Here is a 20,907-nt window from a genome sequence, read left to right as displayed (position 1 = left end):
ATAAACACGCCTCACGAGAAATGTGTGGAGGCTGAGGTGCAACGTCCGTCATCTGAAACACACTGAGAAAGCAGAAAAGAATAAAAGTGACTTCAAGGTTTGGTCATAGATGCTAATTAGAATAATTTTTGTTATTTTGGGTCACCGCGATGTAAGAAAGTTTACAGGAAATAAAGAGAACTGTCTGGTGAGTAAAGCAGCTGCTAGAAAACATCTACAGCTGAACCATTTAGTGCCAGCTGATCCTCAAAAGTACGATTTTCCATATCTTATTGTTGGTGGAATTCCAGTGGTCCCAATGGGATTTCAGTGCAGTGTGAAGTGATCCTTTCTCACTGAATTTGAAATATTTGAACTCTATTCATAACATCCGGTGCAAATTCATTTGAATTTGCCTCATTGCATAAACTTTGCATGTATTGGTGTGAATGCACCATCAGTCAAGGGACAAGAATGATCATAATTACTGAAAACACATCAACAAAGCAACTCTTTGATTAAACTTTCCACATCTGCAAGTCCACTCGGGTCTTCTTGGATCTGAGAAGCCTGAATTACATCATGAGCGTGAGGGTCCACGTTAAAGTCCGTGGGCCTGCCTGTTTTTTTTTGTGGCCGCGCAGACTCGTCCACTCCGCTTGCGCCAGGCGGCGATCTTCAAAGAAGTCTAACAGGAATGACTAATCAGCTGTCACGTCTCTAGCTGTCTGTGCTCATGCCTGCAACAGAGTCTAATCAAGGCTGTACAGAGATTTGCACGACTATTAACAGCATCAGTTTCACAGCAGATGTTGTATCGGTCTGCTTGCATGTAAAAGGCAGCTTCATCACAACTTTCCCAGCAAACCTGTGTGGGCCCACAGTGGGTAGGTGTAGGTGAACTGTGGGGCTGTATGGGCAGGGCACTCCCACAAAGGGCCACAGCAGTGATACCTTTTGGGGACCCCACATGGTCCAGACTTCATACCAATTGGTGACAGTAAATAGGCCCACTTAAGTCCCACATTTCACACTGCTGCCAGGGCCCACAGTGGGTCTGCCCACAGTAGCCCACACAGGCCCTGAGGGGGTATGCTTTTTGGTTAGTTTTGTATTGGCAGTTCAGTTCAATTCAGTCATCTTTATATAGTGGCAATTTACAACAAGGCACTTTATATTAAGATATTAAGGTAAATATCAGAGAATATTATTATTATCATGTAGTTAGCATCATGTGGTTAGCACTGTTGCTTTACAGCAAGAAGGTCCTGAGTTTGAATCCAGCCTGGGGTCTTTCTGTGTGGACTGTACATGTTCTCTCTGTGTCTGTGTGGGTTCTCTTGGGGTTCCTCCCACAGTCCAAAGACATGCATGGAGATCCAGATTGACTGTGTGAGTGGTTGTCTGTCTCTCAGTCCAGGGTTCACCCTGCTCCTTGCTGTATGACAGCTGGGATAGGCTCCAGCTCCCCCATGACCCTGAACTGGATAGCTCGAAGAAGATGATGGATTTGTTATTATTATGAAAAGAGGTGAGTGCAGAAGAAATGCTCAGTGCATCATGGAAAGTCCCCCCAGCAGCCTGAGCCTATTGCAGCAACTATATCAAAAAGGAAAGTTTTGAGTCTCAAAAGCAGAGAGGGTGTCCACAGAAGAACCTCCCGTTCTACTTTTAGAAAAATTTAGGAACCACAAGCAAGCCTGCAGTCTAAGAGCAGCGAGCACAGTATGATACTACGATATTCTACATATTTGTTTGTGTAAAATATAATTAACAAATATACATAAAGATATTTTTAATAAGTCTCGGCGGTGTTGCTGTGTTTTGTTTGTAGACCGTCTGATTCTCACATTTGTCCTTCAACAAAGTCATAAATTCAACACGTTTTTTTAATTTAAAGTTTTAATATACCCTCTGTGACAAACAAACTTTACACAACCAAACCACGACACTCAGATGTTTGTCTGGTACAGCGGTAACAGGAAATGAGGTAATGAGGGCCTCTCTGGGAGCGCACACCATGGAGAGCAGTGCACTGACCCGTGGCAACCCAGACAGCTCCACTGAACTTTAAAGGTGAATTGGATCAGGACTCCTGCCCAGCTTCTCAGCCAAAAACCCTCCTGATGAGGGCTTAGCAGCAGCAGTGAAAGCAACCTAATGAGTGACGAGTAATCAACACTATTGCCGGGCCTCACCAAAGTACCCGAGCCTCGGCCCAGCAGGCTGTAACGTCGTTTACAGGCTTCATTCGCTGCGAGGGAGACTAATCAAGAGACGGGAATATTGGTGAATTTAATGGCTTTAGTATAAATCTCTCCCATTGCTCAGCCAAAGGAAAAAAGGCTTTGATTAATGAGCTGAAGTGGATTTTTAGCCCAGGTCTCTAACCATCTGGGGCTCTGTCTAAACGGATGACCTCACTGCATTTCACTGGCTGCAGTCCATCCTGCAGCATATCGCTGGCAAACAAAGAGCAGTGCCAACATGAAGGCCAAGTCAAGAACAAAATCCACAAGATCACAGAGAAGTAAGACACTGACTGACGTGTTAGACTTCCTGTTTTTATTATTGTTCCAGCAGAACATGAAACCCTGCCGAAGAATGTTCCATGTGAGATCGAAAATGTCGTGGCCCTTCAGTTATTCATTAATGCAACGCTGTTCGATTCTAAGGAGGGACAAAAATACAAGCTGCACATACTCGGTGTTTGGATTGTGTCTGTGGCTGGAAATGATCGCCTCTGTGCCGGTTTACGTGGTATTTTTAACCAGGGATGAGGTGATATTTCATGACAACTTTTTTTGTCAGTGTGAGAAAGTTATAACAGCTGGAACAAAAGAAAAACTGTACTCTGTTTTATATATATATATATATATATATACACATATATATAGTGTGTCACCATCACCATCATTTTTGTAGTTTATAGTTTTTAAAGTTGTAGTGAAGAAGAAGTCTCGTCCTGCGCTGCGCTTTCCTTGATGAAGGGCCACATAAAATGTCACCAATGGCCACCACTGAGCCACAGGCCCCACTTTGAAAACCCTGGCTATACCATAAATAAACTACTACATGGTTACAAGACTTTACTCCACTAACGGACTCCTGTGTTCACTGCTATGACACTGAATGTCACATTTAGCTACTTTATAGCAAAGGTTTTGTTTGTGACACATGAAGCTGCAAAATTCACGTGTGAGGTGTTTTTATGTTACAGAACGAATGTCTAACACCTACTCTGAGACAGGGGAGCCTTATAAATGCAAACTCATTTCTGGGTATTAGGATTCACTCCTTTATCACTGAAAGCCAGAACTGAGGGGGAAGCTAGTTTAAATATGAATAGGATTGTTGACAGATTTAATTGTAGCTTACCTGTGCTAAAAGCCCCTAAAATCTAATCTCCACATTCAAACCTAGCTCATGTTCTCAGTCTCGGGTCTTCTGCGGGCCTGCAGCACCAACCGGAGTTCAAAAGTTTAAACTTGAGCAGGATCTGCAGTCGGGACACTTGGAGCAAGTTGGAGACTTATGGAGCTGTAATCCTTTGTGTGTAACTGATTTAATGAACAAAGTAAAAACAGAGGGTCGATCCCTGCAAACGCTACAAGCTACTTGAAACACCAGTGAACTGCTTTTCTTTCCCTTGATGTTAATCAGGACTGTAAATCTTCAGATTTTCAGATTCTGACTTATCAATCTTTCAGAGCTGAATAAAACAAAAGCAAACGGCTTAAGGAGGATCTGCGATGTATCAGACTGCATAGTTTTACATGGAATCCGCGTTGAGTGGTGTGTGGGTTGGTGTGTGCGCTCCGTTCTCTGGCATGTGAAACAGATTGAGTTTCATAAGGAGATCTGGTCGTTAATTCGCCTGTTTATCTCCACGCAAGGCTCTGGACTAAATTTGAGCGCAATATATGATTCTTCCAGGCACTTTTTATCTTTGCCGACTTCACCTCCTCCTTTTCTCCTCACCCTACCTCCTCCCCAGCACACACACACACACGCGCACACAGGCACACACACACACACACTTGTCCTCCTCCTATTTGCCAAATACCTTCCAGTTGAAAAACACCCCAGTTCTGCTGTTATCAGTCGAATGCATCACATCCCCCACCTCTCACATTAGCTGATCCATGTTTATCCCTGCATTCAGCGCCGTTGCACCACCACCACCACTAAAACTTTACTGTGCTGTGAAGCAGTTTGTCATATTAATGTTCTTCAAAACAAGACATAACTTTGATTCAGGGCATCACAGGAAGTGTTGATGCTCTGCAGCTGCAGCAGCTGTAATGAAAAAACAAAAGCCAGCCCTGCCAGGTCTGCTTTCAAACCACGCTGACAGTTTGCTGCGACCCCATCAGGATCCAGAGTTTCCCTCTCACACACCTTCAGGATGCATTCATTTGGCATCAAAGAGCACTGATGGCTGTTTGTCAGGTTTTTGTCACAGAGAAAAGCAGCCTGGACCATCTTTGCTTCGATAAACATTTTATAGTTTAGTACTTTTTTTTTTTTTTCTCTGATTCACATGACAATTTACTTACAGTTCTGTAGTGCCACCTTGTGGTTGAATAGTTTGATTGCATTTGCACTGTACAAATGGAAAATGAGTGGCAAACAATGAGAGTACCCAAAAGTATGTGGACAGAAACGTTTGTGACCCTTTGACCTGTTTTTGGTTTGTTGTGTTTCGGCTTCGTGGGAGTTCGATGACAGCGTCTTCCTGTTTCACAGGGATTTATCTTTTCAGCTGGGTGTGGAACAACTTCACAGAGCCGTAACCTCATCTCACATCCTGCACATGAATCTGCAAGTGTAATGTGGGTGATTCCAATACAAAGGACACTGAGATTATTTGTGGTCCAATGTGCTACATAAATCTGAGTTTCTTGCCTCATGGCCCGACTTTAGCGGCTGACTTAAAGAACCTCGTTAGAGTGCACCTGCTTTTCTCATTTCCAGCTCCTTTTATGAATCCTTGGACACTTCTAGAGAAGCTTTGCATGCTTCAGAGTTTAAAACAGTCTCTATTTATCTTATACTGAGCTGTGGTGCAGCCCCTCCAGTTCATCCTTTGTCTGAAACGAGCTGTTGTAGTTCCTCTCCCTTTGATTGGCTGCCTCGAACGAACAGAAGGGTTGAACAGCAGGTTTATCACTGACATTGTGCAATAAAATAAAGACATAACGGGTCCACATTAATGGTTGGGTGTCCATGTATTTTTTGCACATTATTCACATCACAGTTGTTGAGGTTATGCTGGTGCTCAGGATTATCATACCAGCAGCAAACATTAGCACATTAAGTAAATACAATATTAAAGCACTGCAATATAACAAATCTCTAAAAATACAAAAAACAAACAAAAACAGACAGCTGAGGAAAAAAAGGAAAACCCAGCATAAAGTGTCTCAGTGAGATGTTGAGCTGCTTCATTGCTCTGTGGCATTAATAATTCCCCAAGTCTGCAGGAGCTCTGTTGAACACCTTTTGGCGTCTCAATGATTTTACTGGCCTCTGTCTAACTTGTCAGCCCACAGTCTACCACAGGAGCTCTATGGGGATGTGCTCATGCAACATAAGCAGGGCATGGTCTCCCAGAATAAACCATCATCGCTGGTATGGATATGTTTCATTACAGGACATTTCACTGTAAGAGGATTTAAATGCTGGCACCGAAATCCCCCAACAGCACGAGGGCAGTTTGGGTTTTCCCTTTTAATTTGTCGCCTGTTTCTATCTCACAGTTCCTTCTGCTGCGCTCACAGAACACCTCCACTTGTTCTTCCAGGAAGCCTTTGGCTTTCATTTGCATACAAACCTGAAACTCACTTTAAGAAGCTAAATCAATAACTGTGAATATTCCAGTTTTTAATCACTGAAAGACTCTCACAGTTTCTTGATCTTACGGAACGTGTTTCCTTTCTGAAAAATAACAGCTTCTTCTTCCTCCCACGCTCTCCGTCTGCCACGAGGCGTCGCAGTCACCGAGTTTCAGTCGGGGCTCACGGGTGAGTAGAGGTCGTCATCCTCTGATGATCAAACAATCAGACAGATCAGTAAATGCGTTACTCCTCATTCATGTGCAGCTGCAGGTGTTTATTGACCTTTACCTGAACTGTGCAGGTTTGAGGCCTGTGCTGTATGAAATGGACCAAAGGAGAAGTTTGGAGGTTCGGACGCTTCAACAAACGCCTGGCCTGGCTGAGGATCTGAAACAACAAAGGTTTTCAGTCTTTATGTCTTTTTAGCCTGATACAGTCTGAGATGGACTTTCATCTTTCTTTTTTAAACCTCAAGAAGTGAAACATGACTTTCAGCCTGGCTTCTTCACACAGATGCAGTTTAGGCGATGCACAAAAACTGAAGTGATCAGGAGGAGGTGTGAACTTTTTATTTCATTTTTTTTTAAAAGCTATGACCATCCCAGGACTCTGATTATTTAAACTACAACACCTTCCCTCAGTATCTCAACAACTGGGAGCAAAGCTGCAGCCTCACACTGACAGGGGCGGAGGGGGTGAAGCGCACTAACCCAGAGTCACGTTGATGTAGTCTTTGGGCAGGTTTTCGTAGCACTCGCCAGACGAGGTGCTGGAGGACTCGAATGAGTCCACCGAGATCTTTGACACTCTGGCATACTGAGGATATGTGGGGGCACCGTTACAGTTGGGAAAGTCTGCCGCGGGGACGTTTGTGGGCGGAGGGCCTGAAAAAATAAAACATTAAAATACGACATCAGAATATCATCGATGGGACACCAACAGGAACTCGGTGTGCATTTAAAAAAAGAGGTTGTGCTACAATTACATCTGTTTAGGAATAAAACATTTGAATTTATTTAGTTATTCATTAACCAGCAAGTCCTATAAATATTGGTGACATTTAGATCTTGTTTGAAATGAGTTTAAAATTGAGTACAGTTCCAGTTAAAATCCATGAATGTGTGGGGGTGATGTTTGTAGTGTTTATGAGGAGACAGAAACCTTATAAATCTTAAAAAGTAGAAAGCATGTGGATTATTATATTCTGATTTAGGAAGCAATTTGTTGTTTTTTGTTTTGGTTAAAGAAAAATAAAAACATTTGTGAAAAAAAGAATAATTGTATAATAAAGTTGGTGTAATAGAAATAATAGTAACTTTGTGTGGTTTGATCCTGTCATGTGACTCATGTGTTGGTTTGTTTTTCTGGTTTATGATCCATGTCTTGTTGCCACACTTGATGTTGTCAGTTCTGTTATTTCTGACACTTTTAAAGCTTTTGATGATCTACAATCACAGAAATTTATCAGTAAGCTGAGTCAAAGAGGCGTGCCAACACTCTGAGAGGCAACAGCACTGGATCAATTTTGTCTCCGATTCTTTGTAACTTGTTGAATTTACCCAAGAAGCCTGTATCCTGTAGAGCCTGTAGGACTGTGGGCATGGTTGGTAATATTCTAGTGAATATTATGCATGTGTTTTAAGTCCTGATTGTGCTGCAGCTCCTTCTTACATGTTCTGCTTATGGTGTGAAACATGAAGAGTGCTGTTTGTACAGCTGAGCTTCTGAGACTTTCCAGATTTAAACTGTCAGATAATAACCATCTGTAATCAGGTCAAAAGTCTCACACAACTTATTACACATCAAATGACAGATGATGATGATGATGATGATAATGATGTTTGTAGGCAATGCAGGATGATCTGTGCACAAGCAAACATCCTGTCACACAAATATAATGCATGAAGCTCTCTTTATTCAGAGCGCACACCCCTTTGTACAAGCACGATCTACAGAAACTCCATGTAGTTTTTAATGATGCTACGAGGTTATTGCTGAAGGCTGTGTGAGACGTGTTTGCAGCTGCTGAATCAAAGTATTTGAAGCTTTTTTAAAGCATGTGTAAATTTCTGCTGAGAATCAGATGATTGTGAACTTAACAGCGTTTTCGGTCTGTGTGGAGACAGTGGTACCGTTTGTGGGGGGGTGGTCTGAGTGTATTTAAAGATTGATGATGATGATGATTTTGTGTTGTTACTCTTTGTTCTTGATGTTTGTTGCGCCTTGTTTTTGTTCAGCCAGTGAAACTCAGTGTTCCTCTTCCACTTACAGCCTGCAGTGTCTAACGGGAAGGATGCTTTTTTTTGCTTGAGACGTGCAAAGTGTGACATCTTTGCAAACCAACTGTGACTCACCTTCTTCACAAAGGCTCTCGAGACCTGAAGGCCTCATCAAAGGGTTAACGTCTGTTCTGTATCGCTGAGAATCTGGATTCAAAAAAAAAGTGACACGATGCAATAGTTTAATCACAGAGCACCCTGCAAACATTTGGTGCAAAACAGCATTGATCTGCACACACGCACACACACACACACACACACACACACTCAGAGCAGCTTTGACCGCAAAATGCAGAAACACTCTGAGACAAAGAAGCAGCAGCAGCTAAGAAACGACACATAAATGCAGAGGAAAAATAAAAGAACGTGGCTCACTCCGAAAGGTGGATAAACTGAGAGACGGGTCAGTGCTTGGGTCATACTGCTCATAGTCTGTATCTACTGACGTGCTGTCAGCACTACTAAGCTGGGTCCAAAGGTGCCTGGGGTTGGAGGGGACTTTTTGAGACAAACAAAACAAAAATTAAACGATTCGATGACATGACTTCGCACAAATCTGCAACTTTCTCACTACGGTGTGTGTAAACAGACAGACGTGTGTGCGGGGTTAAAGGAAGAAAAAGCATTAGTGTTCAAGCCGCTGAAACGTTCGACCACTGACCGTCGGTCTGCGGCGGGTTGGCCGTGACTTTGACGAGATTGACGGCCTCCTGATAGTTGTTGCTGTGACCAGATGGAGCTCGTGGGCTGCTGCGTGTCTGCTGCAGCAAGAAAGCTGCACAAACAAGAGGTGGAGGATTAGGGTGGGGCATTTACAACCCCTGCGGTGAGGGAGAACTTACAGAGCTCTTCTTGTAAAAGCAAACATGTTTGATACAGTAATGCATTCAGATCATGATCTGTTTGCGAAAACTCACTGAAATATTTTGAGTTTCTTTCATGTGTTCTCCCTTTTTGGGTGGATGAAGCATTTTGCAGATTAAGTAAACCTCATGTTGCCGGGGACTGGTTTTGATTTTCTTTAATTGATCACTAAAAATTAATGTAGCCACGTGTCACTAAAGTCATTGTAACAGTTATGACCTGAAGTGCATGTGTGTGTGTGTGTGTGTGTGCGTGTGTGTGTGTGTGTGTGTGTGTGTGTGTGTGTGTGTGTGTGTGTGTGTGTGTGTACTGTATTCTGCACTTATATATTGTAGCATCTGGGCAGCAGGTATTAAGTTCCAATTGAGCTGCAAACTTTTTGATGATGATATTTAGAATCTAAAATACTGCAGATGAATTTATTACATTTGAACAATATCTAGAAACATTGCATAAAACTCGAGGTAAAACTGCAGCTTTTTCATGTGTTAAAATAATCTGTGCCTCTGAAGGCATCAGCAGTTTAACTCTCACATTAGGCCTTAAATGTTGTGGACATGCTGGAAGTCCTGAAAATGCTGCAGTAGTTGTTTTTAAGCAGGCCTCTGTGACTGCGTCTTTATATAAAGATTTGAATCTAAAGTAAGGTTTTGTTGTTGCGAATATATCATCCTTTATCTTTCCATCTCCACCTGCTTCCTGTTTGTATTAAAACAAATCCTCCTCCTCTACATCTTCCAAAATGTTTGAATCCAGGCACCGCTGCGGCGCTTTCCAGATAAAATCAGAAGTCTGATGTGAACCAACCGTGTTTTTTCCTGTAATGGCAGCAGAGCACCGTGTTTGTGATGACGATCACCAGCAGCAGGATGGACAGGGCGATCGTGCAGAGAAGCGGCAGAGACGTGAAACGCAGGTTTTCAGGGGCGGCAGCCGTGGTTCCACCCGCTGGATGGGCAGGAAAAAAAAAGTTTGACAGTGAAGTTTGTTATACTGAGGCTGAGACCCGGGAATATTTTAAGAATTTCTTTTAATAATTTCATAAAATAAAACCTTAAATCGTTACCTGGTGTCCAGTCAGGTGTTATAGTTGGATTAACCTTGGTAGCATTAGGAAACCCCAGAGAACCTGCAGGAAAAAATATTATCTGATCACCTGGTTTCACTTCAGTGGGAATTTTATTTACACTACAGCTACATTTCATATGATTCAGGGCACAAATAGAAACAATTTTAAAAATAAAACATTACAATGAAATCTATTCAGCTTTTTTGGTGTGAGTGCCTTTGCAAAATTCCACCTTAAAAATGTATAAATCAACAAAAATCCAGATGTTTGTATGCATTTCCTGAATATCTGATAACATTAAGTTTGGCAAAGAAGGTATAATTTTTAAAGGGCTAATGATGAATAAATAAATTAATAAAATTCATGGTTATTATTTTTTTCCGCTTTCTGGTTTTTAGGCTTTTTTCTGTTTTGCCTTCATCTCATCATCTCATCTCATCATTTTAAAATTCTTTTATGTGTTTTTAAGTCATTACATGGCCTTGTCCCACCTTATCTCTCCGAGTTGCTGCACTTACATGCTCCTTCCCAGTCACTCAGACCAGCTGACCAACTGCACCTTGATGTGCCGAGGACACAGCGGAGGCTCAGAGAAGACAGAGCCTTTGGTGTGGCAGCTCCTAGACTCTGGAATTCACTGCCACTGGGCATCAAACAGGCCTCGTCATTGGCCAATTTTAAATCTGCTCTTAAGACATATTTTTTTCATTTGGCCTTTGACTAGTATGAGCTGCTGTTTTGTTTTGTTTTTTATTTATTTTATTTTTTTTAGGATAAACTGTGTATTTTATTGTTTTTATTTATTTATTTTTATTCTATATATATATATATATATATATATATATATATATATATATATGTACAGCACTTTGGTCGGTGGTTACTGTTTTTAAAGTGCTTTATAAATAAACTTGGCTTGGCTTTGCCTTCTACCTGCATTAATGACAAAATATTAACAACTACAAACGCGAAACTGTGACCCTCACCGTTACAGATGACACGAGACGTTTGTGACTCTTTACACAGGAAGGGATGATTTATATATTCCTTGCATTCCCACAGACTCTGGTGGTCAGTTGGACAGAAATAGAAAAACTGGGTGCCGTTAATGTTGTAGAGAGGAGGCTCAAACTGGGTGAACTTTTCTGCCCCAGCACCACATCCCACCATGGAGCACACAGTGGAGGCCAGATTTTCATTCCAGCAGTTGTTACACACGGTCCCCCAGCTGCCGTTACGATGGATCTCCACTACACCAGAGCAGCGGTCCAGACCTCCGGTCAGTCTGATGGCTCGCATCTCTGCAGAGACACAGAGATCACAACGAGTGAAACTACTGGAGGAAAATAACACAAAGAATCCTGAAATAGATTAAATGGAAGTAAATCATTCCCTCACGAACTCCTGAAACATTTTGCTCTAAACTGTAATACACCAGCACCGAGGACCCTTCAGGTGAGTTTGCATATCACACAACAATTAACTACAATCTGACAGTTTTTCATGTCTGCCCCCCAGACTAGAATTTTACACAGATATCTGCGGTGCCCAAAGGATGAACAGCTCCATGCTGCACTTACAGTACATTGGGAAAGTGTATAATAAAATAACCTTTTATTTAGCAATAACTTTCAAAAGATATGGTTTGACTGGCACAGGGATAATTTCCTGTTAGTGTAAAAGCAGTCTGTAAAACGCACACTCAGGACAAACATCCTTCAGCTGCAGATTATTAAATACTGTCTCCTAAAAATTAAAGCTCCCATAAAGATAAATGGATGATGAACGTTGGCCTCATATCAATCATTCAACCTTTTCCGATATCTTTGCTGATTTTTTTCTTGCTTTCCTGTCGCCGCAGACCAGACATAATACTCGACTCTGCACACGCCCCACCTTCAGTCTGTTCCCTCCACTCTAATTTCCACTGGGGACTTTCCTTACCTGATCACTGAAACCACTGTAGCCATGTGTCACTAAAGTCATATATAATAATAGCTATGACATTATGTTGGATTTAGCTGGGTTTTAACATAGACTGTATATAAAAGATGTACATAGCTTTCTGTCCCCCCTCGACTAGTTTCAAGTCTTGCTGAGTTCAACATGAAGTTAATTTTATAAATTATGGTCTCCTTCAGAATCAAAAAAGAGGATAAAGCAGTCTACACCTCAGCCTGTGATTGACTGCTTTGCTAGCCAATGAGCAGGCTGAGTCGCTTGGTTTCATAGTAACGCTTGCTCATCACATCTGGTTTGAAAACGCAGAGGTGTCGATGGCGACAACGCTCAGTTTGAGACTTCTTGGCAGGACTTCAGTAACCAGTGGATGATGCCAGGGTGGCTACGCCCAACTTTTATATACAGGCTGTTTGTCACTCAACAAATCATTAGATGGGGTATGACTCTTTACCCCAAGAACCAAGAAAATCAAAAATAAATCAGAAAGAATGCAATTTAAACCAAACCATGATACATCAATCTTAACCACTTATCCAACTGAGGCTGGAGGCTCTGCCAGCTGACCCTCACCAGTCCATCATATCAGTAGTAACTTATTTAATCTGACCAGGAACTTCTGATGCCTAAAAAGTCTCTTCTAGTCTCAAACAGAAAGGTTTCTCCATCAGCTCCATCACTGTGGAACCTCTGTCCATCACAAATGCTCCAAATAGTGAGGTAAAGACCATAATATGCTGATTATGTCTGTGACTGGTGGTTTTATTATTATTTCACAGTTAACTTCCTGCTTTCTGCATGTATGAATAAAGTTTTTGAATTGGACTGTCACCTGAGCACACGACACCAGCGTCCTCTTTGTGTCCACAGTCGTGGTCCTCCCGCGTAGCCGGGCAGCTCCACAGGTTCTCCTCTTTGCCCGTACAGTTCAGATCGTCCAGGTAGACGTGTCCTCTCCCCGGGGGAAACAAGCCGGCCTGACCCGTCACGTTGAGGGCGTAGCCGCAGCCGAGCTGGGCGCACACCACGTGAGCATCGTTCAGGTCCCAGTGGTCGTCGCACACTGTGCCCCACTGTCCGTTACTCCATACTTCCACTCGTCCAGCACACCGGTCTGTCCCTCCTGCCAGCCGCACAAGTTGGTGTCCTGAGGATGACACACTGTTATTATTATTATTATGCTGTCATTGTTACCAGTTATGAAAATAATCATTTTAAACACCTGCGTGTCATAGCTACCTGCACAGATGCACCTTTATCTGAGAAGCTACTTAATCACAGCCTGAATCAGGCTAAAGGTTTGCTGCTCCAAAGTCCCTGTTGGAGTAACCCCTGAGCTTATGTGTTTACATTTTTGGTACCAGCAGTTATTTAACCACTCTGTCGTACCTTTCAGGAGGACCCACTGTTCTTTGACTGGTTAGAGCCTTAGACAGAGTCCCTTATTTCTCAGCATGGACCCACATGTGTCACAGAGTCACTGCACACAAATAGGGGAACAATAAAGGTCCATTTCTGTCCCCTCTGACACAGTCACAGACAGCATTGAAGACGGACGTAGTGCCCAAAGAGGAAGTGTGTTAAACTTGCAGTCTTCATCACTGCCAGCAGGTGCTGACCTTCTGGTTTCAGAGAGACTTCTAACCCTCTGTGCTCTGTGACCTCAGTTAACCCTTCCATGATGGCTTGTTTAGGGTCATATTAAATATAATATTAAGTCCTTTTTTTTAAAAGTTATGATCAGAAAGGAGGATTATCTGGGGCATGGTGATTTCACAGTGAGATCATCTCTCTCAGCTCGAGGCTTCACTAAGGATCAGACGTCATGAATGCTACGTTCATATTTTTTATTTTTCATTCAAATAAAATGCTCTGCTGTTCCTGGTGAGGTGATGGCAACACTGCAACATCAGAGTGAAAGTTAAAATGTATTAATAAATCATAAAGAGTGAAACATTAAAGTTGTTTGGGTCCAAAAACTCTGCACTTACAGATTTAGTACTTTGGTAGAGCCGCTGTGATCTGTAAACTGTACTGCTGCCCAGCAGGGCCCGAACCTCACACACGGTTAACCGGCGTTTACTGAAACGGTGGATGGAGCGCCCACAGATCTCGGCCTGAAGCTGTGTTTTGGGGAAGGCCTCAAAGGGGCAGAAGGGGGAGGGCAGGAGGAAATGTACTGACTCATGCAGTTCAGATAAACTCCGATTATTTCCTAAGATAACTCAGACTGTTCATCATCCGTTTTGTAAATGAATGATTCATGAAGTGTGATGTTTTTTTTTAACCTACTCGTATATCTTTATATTAAAACACATCAGATTTGCTTTAATGGTACCCTTGACATCAACCTGTGATATATTGACCTGTGATATATAGATGTACCCGTCAGAGCTGACTGTGTGTTTTGGCTTCTTCAAGGGCCATAAACAGTCAAATCTGTGCTGCTTATTCTGGATTTAAAGGTTGTGTTTGAGTCCATCCACATGCAAAAGGAAATTAGACACAATATTAATTTCATTTTTAGATTTTGAGATTGTCCTGTTTATGTATTTGGGTGAATTGAAAAGCATTTAAAACATTCTGAGAAGTTTCATTCTGCGTCTCTGTTGGAAATTAAAGGTCATTGCTGTCGTATCGCAGCAGGAACTTCTGGTTTCAAACCTGCCATGACCTTTGACTGATTGCTCCTGTTTCCTCCCACAAATGTCTCAGGGTACAATCACAGCACCTCAGAGGGTGCCGCCCCCAGGGACACGTCAGTGTGCCCCCGAGGCACCTTTGTTCTGAGAATAATAGTGATACAGTTTTTTCTTCTGTAGAGTTCATGTCAACTTCAAAGTCACAAGTACGACAGAGAAGTTCAGTTCTTTCCAGAAGCTCGGCTCTGTCTCGAGTTTCTGCTCCAAACTCTGGATGTTTTTCCAAAAAAGGACCAAACCCGCACGTCTCACAGGAGCCGGAGCGACTCCCCCCACAAAGGCACGATTTTGTTAACCCTCCCACTGTAACACAGCACACTTCTGTGCAATTCCAGCAAGCAGTTTTCTTTAGGCCATCTTTGTTGCTGATAATAATAATAATAATAATTGTCTCTCAGCATTTGGATTAGCTAGCCAACAAATCCAGCTTTCTTCTCATAGTGACTGTGCTGATCATCTTTGGTCTGACAGGTGTGTCATACAGTTGTGGTCAGAAGTTTGCATACACTCATCACGAACATGAATATTGTGGAAATTTGGGGATTTTAATGATTTTATTTTATTTTTTTAACTGTTCATTTTCCAGAGTGGAATGATTGTACAGCTGGATTTATTTTGGATTTTCTCCAATCTGCCCACAGTCAAGCTAACAACCTGCAGCTTCCTCAGGGTTGCTTACCCAAATGTTAGTGGTATGTGTGTGCGTGTGTGTGTGTATTTGATCCTGTGTGGATTGGAGAAAATCCAAGATAAATTCATACTTGTGCGTGCAGTTCATGCCCATGATGAGCGGATGGATCTAGTTTACCTGATATTTAATTAATCGGGTTCAGTGTGAATATTATATTTGTTTTATTTCAACTGCTTTGTGAAGCCAGTGTGAACGTGCTCGCTTCCTGATTAGCGGTGCACTTGTTTGCATCTTGAGTGCAGAATGATTTAATGAGTCGGTGAACACTGAACCTGAAATTTGATGTAAACTATACAGAGTTTATAGATATGACAGATATCTAACTGGTTAGATTTTTGTGATCGCTGGCATTAAATAAAAGCCTCACCACAAACCACTCCATGGATCAGACTGCAGGGACTTCCCACGCTCAGGGAACAGTTCTCCAAACGTCCGTGTTGGTACGAGCAGTTCTGGAAGCAGGTGGTGTTGGCGGATGAGACGCTTTTATTCACATGATGGACACTGCCGCATTTAAGGTCCTGGCAGATCTGCTCCGACAGCTGATCTGCAGAGTCTGCCGTGAGCGCCGCCACGTTGCTGCTCCCGTTTCCAAGCACCCTGAGTGTCCACTTACATTTACCACCAAGATGGTGGACATACGGGTCATCTGAGGAAACACAGAAATGAGAAATTATTTGATGGTTTTAGCAAAACGACCACAATGTTACAAAACACAGTTTCACTTCTGGTTCTCTGAGTCTGACAGCCTGAAGACTCAGTGAATGTTTGTTGTATATCTCATGTTTTTAATTTGAGTTAAGGAGGTTCCTGATGAGGAACATCAATTATGTGTCTTGAATTCTCAGCTGGATATTAAAGAGGACTTAAATGCTCATTTCTAGCTCTTTTTTTTATTCTTGTACTTTGCTACAGCAGCTTTGCATGTTTCACAGCTCAAAATAATCCGTTTTTATGTTACGCTGGACCTCCATGTCCCCAAGTGTTCATCTAACATCTGAAATAAGCTGTTTTAGCTTTAAGCCAAAGTTTCCTCTGATTGGCTGCCCCTCATAAGGAAAAGGTTTGAGCAGCAGATGGGAGAGGCTGTTTTACCCAGATGATCATATTAGGATTATTGCCTCTCACTGACATCATATAGACTTGAGCTTTTAGAGCTGGAGCTTTTGGATCACATGTACACATGCTGACCTCATTAGTCAAAGGTTTGTTTAATATGAGCCTGCACCATTGTAACAACATAAATATGACAGAAAATAAGAAGAGGGAAAACAGGCTCACAGTAAAGATTTCTGATTTGGCAGAAATCCAACGTCTGGAGTGTATTTAACCTGCTGCAGTGTCTGTGCTTAAAAAAAATCCCATATTTATAGTTTATGTCAAAGAATGGGGACAAATGAAAAGACCTTTTAAAGATTATGTTAATGTCAACTATAAAACAACAACAAAAAATATATAATTATTATTTTCTCCACATTCTTTGGGCTTCCCTGTCTCAGAATCTTTAAAAAACAGGAACAATGAAACTATGTTTAGCTTTCCATTTTCATTTTTAGATGTGATGAGTTCATGTAGTCAAAGTAAATCTTGACCATGATAGAATGAACTACTCAGCGCACACACATACACACACACACACACACACATACACACACACACACACACCCATCTAACCACATACTGTGATCCAGCGGTTAGATGACCAAGCAGTGGCTTCATCTTGGGACCGGTGTGGCTGACACATAAACGTGATCAGTAACAACTTTAAAAACCCCAACAGTAAAAAAGTAACACGTCACTTTGAGCTTTTCTCTTTTTGAAAAACTGGCATTAATCTAAACATGTTCTGAAACACGTTCTTGACGACCTTTACGACCTTTACGTTATTAGTTCCACTTTGCTCGTTTTACATTATAACTTAAGTAGAGACTAACAAGGCTTCCAGCAGCAGTGCGTCTTTAACCTTTAACTTTAATGGAGATTTGAATATGAATTTTATTTTAGAATCAGGCGCCTTCCTTCGAGATAAAATACAACTTGTGGTTATGTACATGCCTCTTTACACGAGCTGTAGCTGCACGCGCTCTATCACAGCACTGAGATTAACCTCTAACCTTACAGCCCACCCGCCATCACAGGCTGCATGGCTCGGTTTGACGCTCTGTTAATGCTCTCTGTTAATTACTGGAACACAAATGTGAATTTTTAAGCTTGAATTTGGATCAAATGTGCGGCTCCTTCTTGAGGAGTCAGCAGTGGAGTCAGTTTAATCCGATTTTCAGTCACCTGGAGGAAATGTTACTCCAGGCTGCAGACCTGAACGTCTCTGCATCTGTACATAATGTCCACAAATTAATTTTTTTTTAATGTATTTCACACTTTATCTCATGTACATGCTTATTTTATATTTAGTATCTTGGCCAGGACAGATTTTTTTATCTCTAGAGTCATATTTTCCTGCCAAATAAAGGTTCACTTAAATATATATACTTATATATATTTATGTCTTTTTCAAGAAGTCTAAAATGTTTTTATTAAGGTGTAATAAAATTGTAAATGTAAATTATAGCTTTGGGTATGTGCTTTGGTTTCTTTTTCCAGGAAAGTATTTCATATAAAACTGTAATGTGTGGCTGAACCTGCTCTGAATGTATCCACAGACTGCAGGTTTTACAGATTATAGTCAATTATTAGACTTTACTGTGAGAATTACAGCTGGTTAATGAATTTGTAACCACCGGGACCCTTCGTGCAAGATGCACCTCGCTGCATCTTGCACGAAGGGTCCTTTGCCACACATTTCCTGTTTGTATCTCTGCTTTCAACCTGCATCGAATATGAAAATGACCTAAAAAAATAATCATGTTTTTATGTTTTGCCTTTTTACTTTAAATACTTCTTTATTTTTTGGTATTTTCACCATTTTTTTTGGCACACATTCCAGTACTTCATTCGTACCATTGCCACTTTTACTTCTGGTTTTACTGCTTCAGTCTGCACTGAAGTATTTGTGGGGTGAAACCGTGTTATTGAGGATGCAGCTGAACTAAAAGCCACACAGACACAAAACAGCAAGAAACCGTGTTTGCAGGGCAAAGCAGAGAGTCAGCGTGGGAGTGTGCGCTCCTACTGTTTGATTTGCACCTGCAAAATTCACCAAGATGGGTTTCCAAGCAGGTCACCCCCACTTCCTGCGACAGTGAAATGCACACCGCCTCTGCACAGAGTGCTTATCCTGATTCTGGACAGAAATTCTGTGTTTTTGTTTAAAGGTGAGTTTAGAGATTATCCTGCAGAGTTTTTAGGTTCTGCAGAAGGCAGAAAGGAAAGATCCCACTTACTGCGGATTTCGGTGACATTTCCGTCCCCACTCGCGGGGACATCAGACGGGTCTCTCTGAGTGGTCACATTTTGCAAAGCTGGAATGAAGAGAAGAAAAAAACTCTTTGAGAGTCAGAAACAGAACGAGGATCTCGCTGGAATAAAACCACACTGCCCTCGAGGAGTAACAGCCTCACCAAGTGTCAGCTTCTTCTGCTGGGTGACAACGAGAAATTACACTCAGGGTCTCTTCCACACCTTTCTCTTACTTTTATTTCTGTAAAGTGCTTTGAGTGCTCAGCTAGAGTAGAAAAGCACTATATAAGAACTAGTCCTTTTCTAAGAAATTTCTTTCTGTTCACATTTCCATCCCAAAGTGAAGGATTAAAGTAACGCTGCGTGCTCACTGTTCTGCTGTGAAAAGTTTAACATGAGGCTAAATAATGAGAATTAAAATCTCTTCATCTTGATTTATTGAATCTTTTTATGTTATTTCATCTGTTTTTACAAATAAAATGTAAAGAGAAATGATGGGACTGCGTGATATTTCAGCTTGAGCAGAAGTATTTATCAATACGCAACTTAATGATAATTTTCTAACAATAGAAGCAGAATAGAGAAGAGGATCTGTGTTATTTCACTTTCCCAGCAGCAAGAACTTCACATCTTTTTATGTAACATTTTAAGTGAGAGTCGGTCTGTACATCAGTGAGATTAATACATTTTTTTAAATAGCAAAAACATAGATGGTGGCATCTCATCGTGTAGCTACATGCTCACCTCAGTTTTATGCTGATTAACATTAAAGTTCAGTGAGAACAAATCTGTAAACGTTACCTCGGCAAAGAAAGCTCAGCTGGACGGTTAACACGAAGTTCAGCAGCTTCATTGTGTTGAGAGAAGGTTCTGTCGACACTGAGCGTGCCCCAAGCTGAAACTGAGCCCCGCGCACACGCCTGTCTCAGATATAACGAGCCTGCCGGTGTGGTTTCCTCTGACGATCCCACAATGCTGCACTACAAAACTTCCCAGTTGGTGCTTCGCAGTAGGAAGTGAAGGCTTTGACACCAATGTGGTACTTCAGTTTTATAATGATAAAAAATTTAATATGTACAAGCAGCTGCGCAAATGCTGTCAGATTATAATGTTTGTTTTGGAATATTTTATTTTTAATTATCACCTGAGGTGCTGAGGAAATTCACAGGCCCAGTGTTGTTGACAGGTTTATGCACAGATTGAAGCTCCGTGACTTTTACATGTAAATAACTTTAAACCAAAAAGGTGAAGATGAAAGTTGAAGAGGGCTGGACCTTCCTGTGTTAAACCTGTATGTACGTGCAAACAGCTTATTAGTGAGAAGTTTATGATGTGCATTTTTGTATGAGTGGAATTCCTGTTGCATGAAAATAAGTGAATCTGCAGAAAATAAATATATTCACATTTGCATGTTTCTGCAGAGTGCTTTACTTTAGCTCATCATTCATGCACACATTTTTCATGTTAATCACATTAAATCTAAAATCTAAGGAGTGTTTTGTAGCTCTTCTTTCCACTGACCTGATTCTGTCTTTAACCAGTTTGGAGAGGGTGACTTTACCTTATATCATAAAAATAAAATATCAAATAAAAACAAATCATGCATAAGACACATAATCTTAGGCACAACTATCCAACTGCTCACTAATGTAAATATCTAATCAATCACTCCTGTCTGAGGAATGTTTCCAGCACCTTGTTGAATCTGTGCTGAGACGACTGAAAGCAGCTCTGAAGGCAAACTAATGAACCCTTCCTAATAAAGTGTCCTGTGAGTGTTTGTGATACTACTCATAGTTCATGTGTACCTGATGATGCTCTGTCATGGTTAAAGGGGAGCACAGGCCCATCTCTAACTAAAGATAAAACATAATAACACTTCATGATGTATCCAAATGATTTTTATTTGTTTGTAACTTATAAATCACAATGTTTTGGTCGTTTGTTTTTGTATTAATGAGTGTATTTATTTAGTTTTTTTCTGACTGTAGCTTTTTTCATTGTGAATGTTTATTGTCCTTTCATGTGGCTCCGCCCACCGCCAAACACCGGTGTTTTGGGAGTATTTATAGGCATGCGCAATAGGCACGTGTCGTAAATGTTAATGATGGCGTCAGTGGCAGGTAGAGCGGAGGTAAGTTTACACCTGTGATATAGTTGCAGTAGA

At 41.5% G+C, this 20,907-nt stretch overlaps 1 protein-coding gene across 2 annotated transcripts; it reads right to left on the bottom strand.

Moving 5' to 3' along the window:
- Positions 1 to 4,557: 4,557 nt before the first annotated feature.
- LOC115788588 (T-cell differentiation antigen CD6-like) lies at positions 4,558 to 19,620 on the bottom strand. 2 transcript variants are annotated; one of them, XM_030741684.1, is made up of 13 exons: positions 19,542 to 19,620; positions 18,725 to 18,802; positions 15,751 to 16,032; positions 12,823 to 13,137; positions 11,018 to 11,332; positions 10,029 to 10,091; positions 9,770 to 9,910; positions 8,760 to 8,873; positions 8,474 to 8,596; positions 8,174 to 8,245; positions 6,530 to 6,703; positions 6,108 to 6,206; positions 4,558 to 6,026 (listed from the first exon to the last, which is right to left on the bottom strand). In XM_030741684.1, the coding sequence occupies exons 1-13, from the start codon at positions 19,591 to 19,593 to the stop codon at positions 5,989 to 5,991; spliced, it is 1,866 nt and encodes a 621-aa protein (XP_030597544.1). In that variant the 5' UTR covers positions 19,594 to 19,620; the 3' UTR covers positions 4,558 to 5,988. The 2 variants fall into 2 exon arrangements, with proteins under 2 accessions (XP_030597544.1, XP_030597545.1); XM_030741685.1 differs by lacking the exon at positions 8,474 to 8,596.
- Positions 19,621 to 20,907: the final 1,287 nt, after the last annotated feature.

This window comes from Archocentrus centrarchus, chromosome 11 (genome assembly GCF_007364275.1).
Source record: "Archocentrus centrarchus isolate MPI-CPG fArcCen1 chromosome 11, fArcCen1, whole genome shotgun sequence".
NCBI classification, from domain to species: Eukaryota; Metazoa; Chordata; class Actinopteri; order Cichliformes; family Cichlidae; genus Archocentrus; species Archocentrus centrarchus.
The sequence above is the reverse complement of the archived record's forward strand: the minus strand, read 5'-3'. Positions and strand labels throughout refer to the sequence as shown.

What these genes read in the sequence shown, in the direction of transcription:
- LOC115788588 (XM_030741684.1), bottom strand. Translation starts at nt 19,593, where the DNA reads ATGAAGCTGCTGAACTTCGTGTTAACCGTCCAGCTGAGCTTTCTTTGC. An exon ending in CGAGAGCCTTTGTGAAGAAG is followed by an intron (nt 6,704 to 8,173) that starts GTGAGTCACAGT and finishes TTATTTTTTCAG; the next exon opens with GCCCTCCGCCCACAAACGTC. An exon ending in CTACATCAACGTGACTCTGG is followed by an intron (nt 6,207 to 6,529) that starts GTTAGTGCGCTT and finishes TTGTTGTTTCAG; the next exon opens with ATCCTCAGCCAGGCCAGGCG.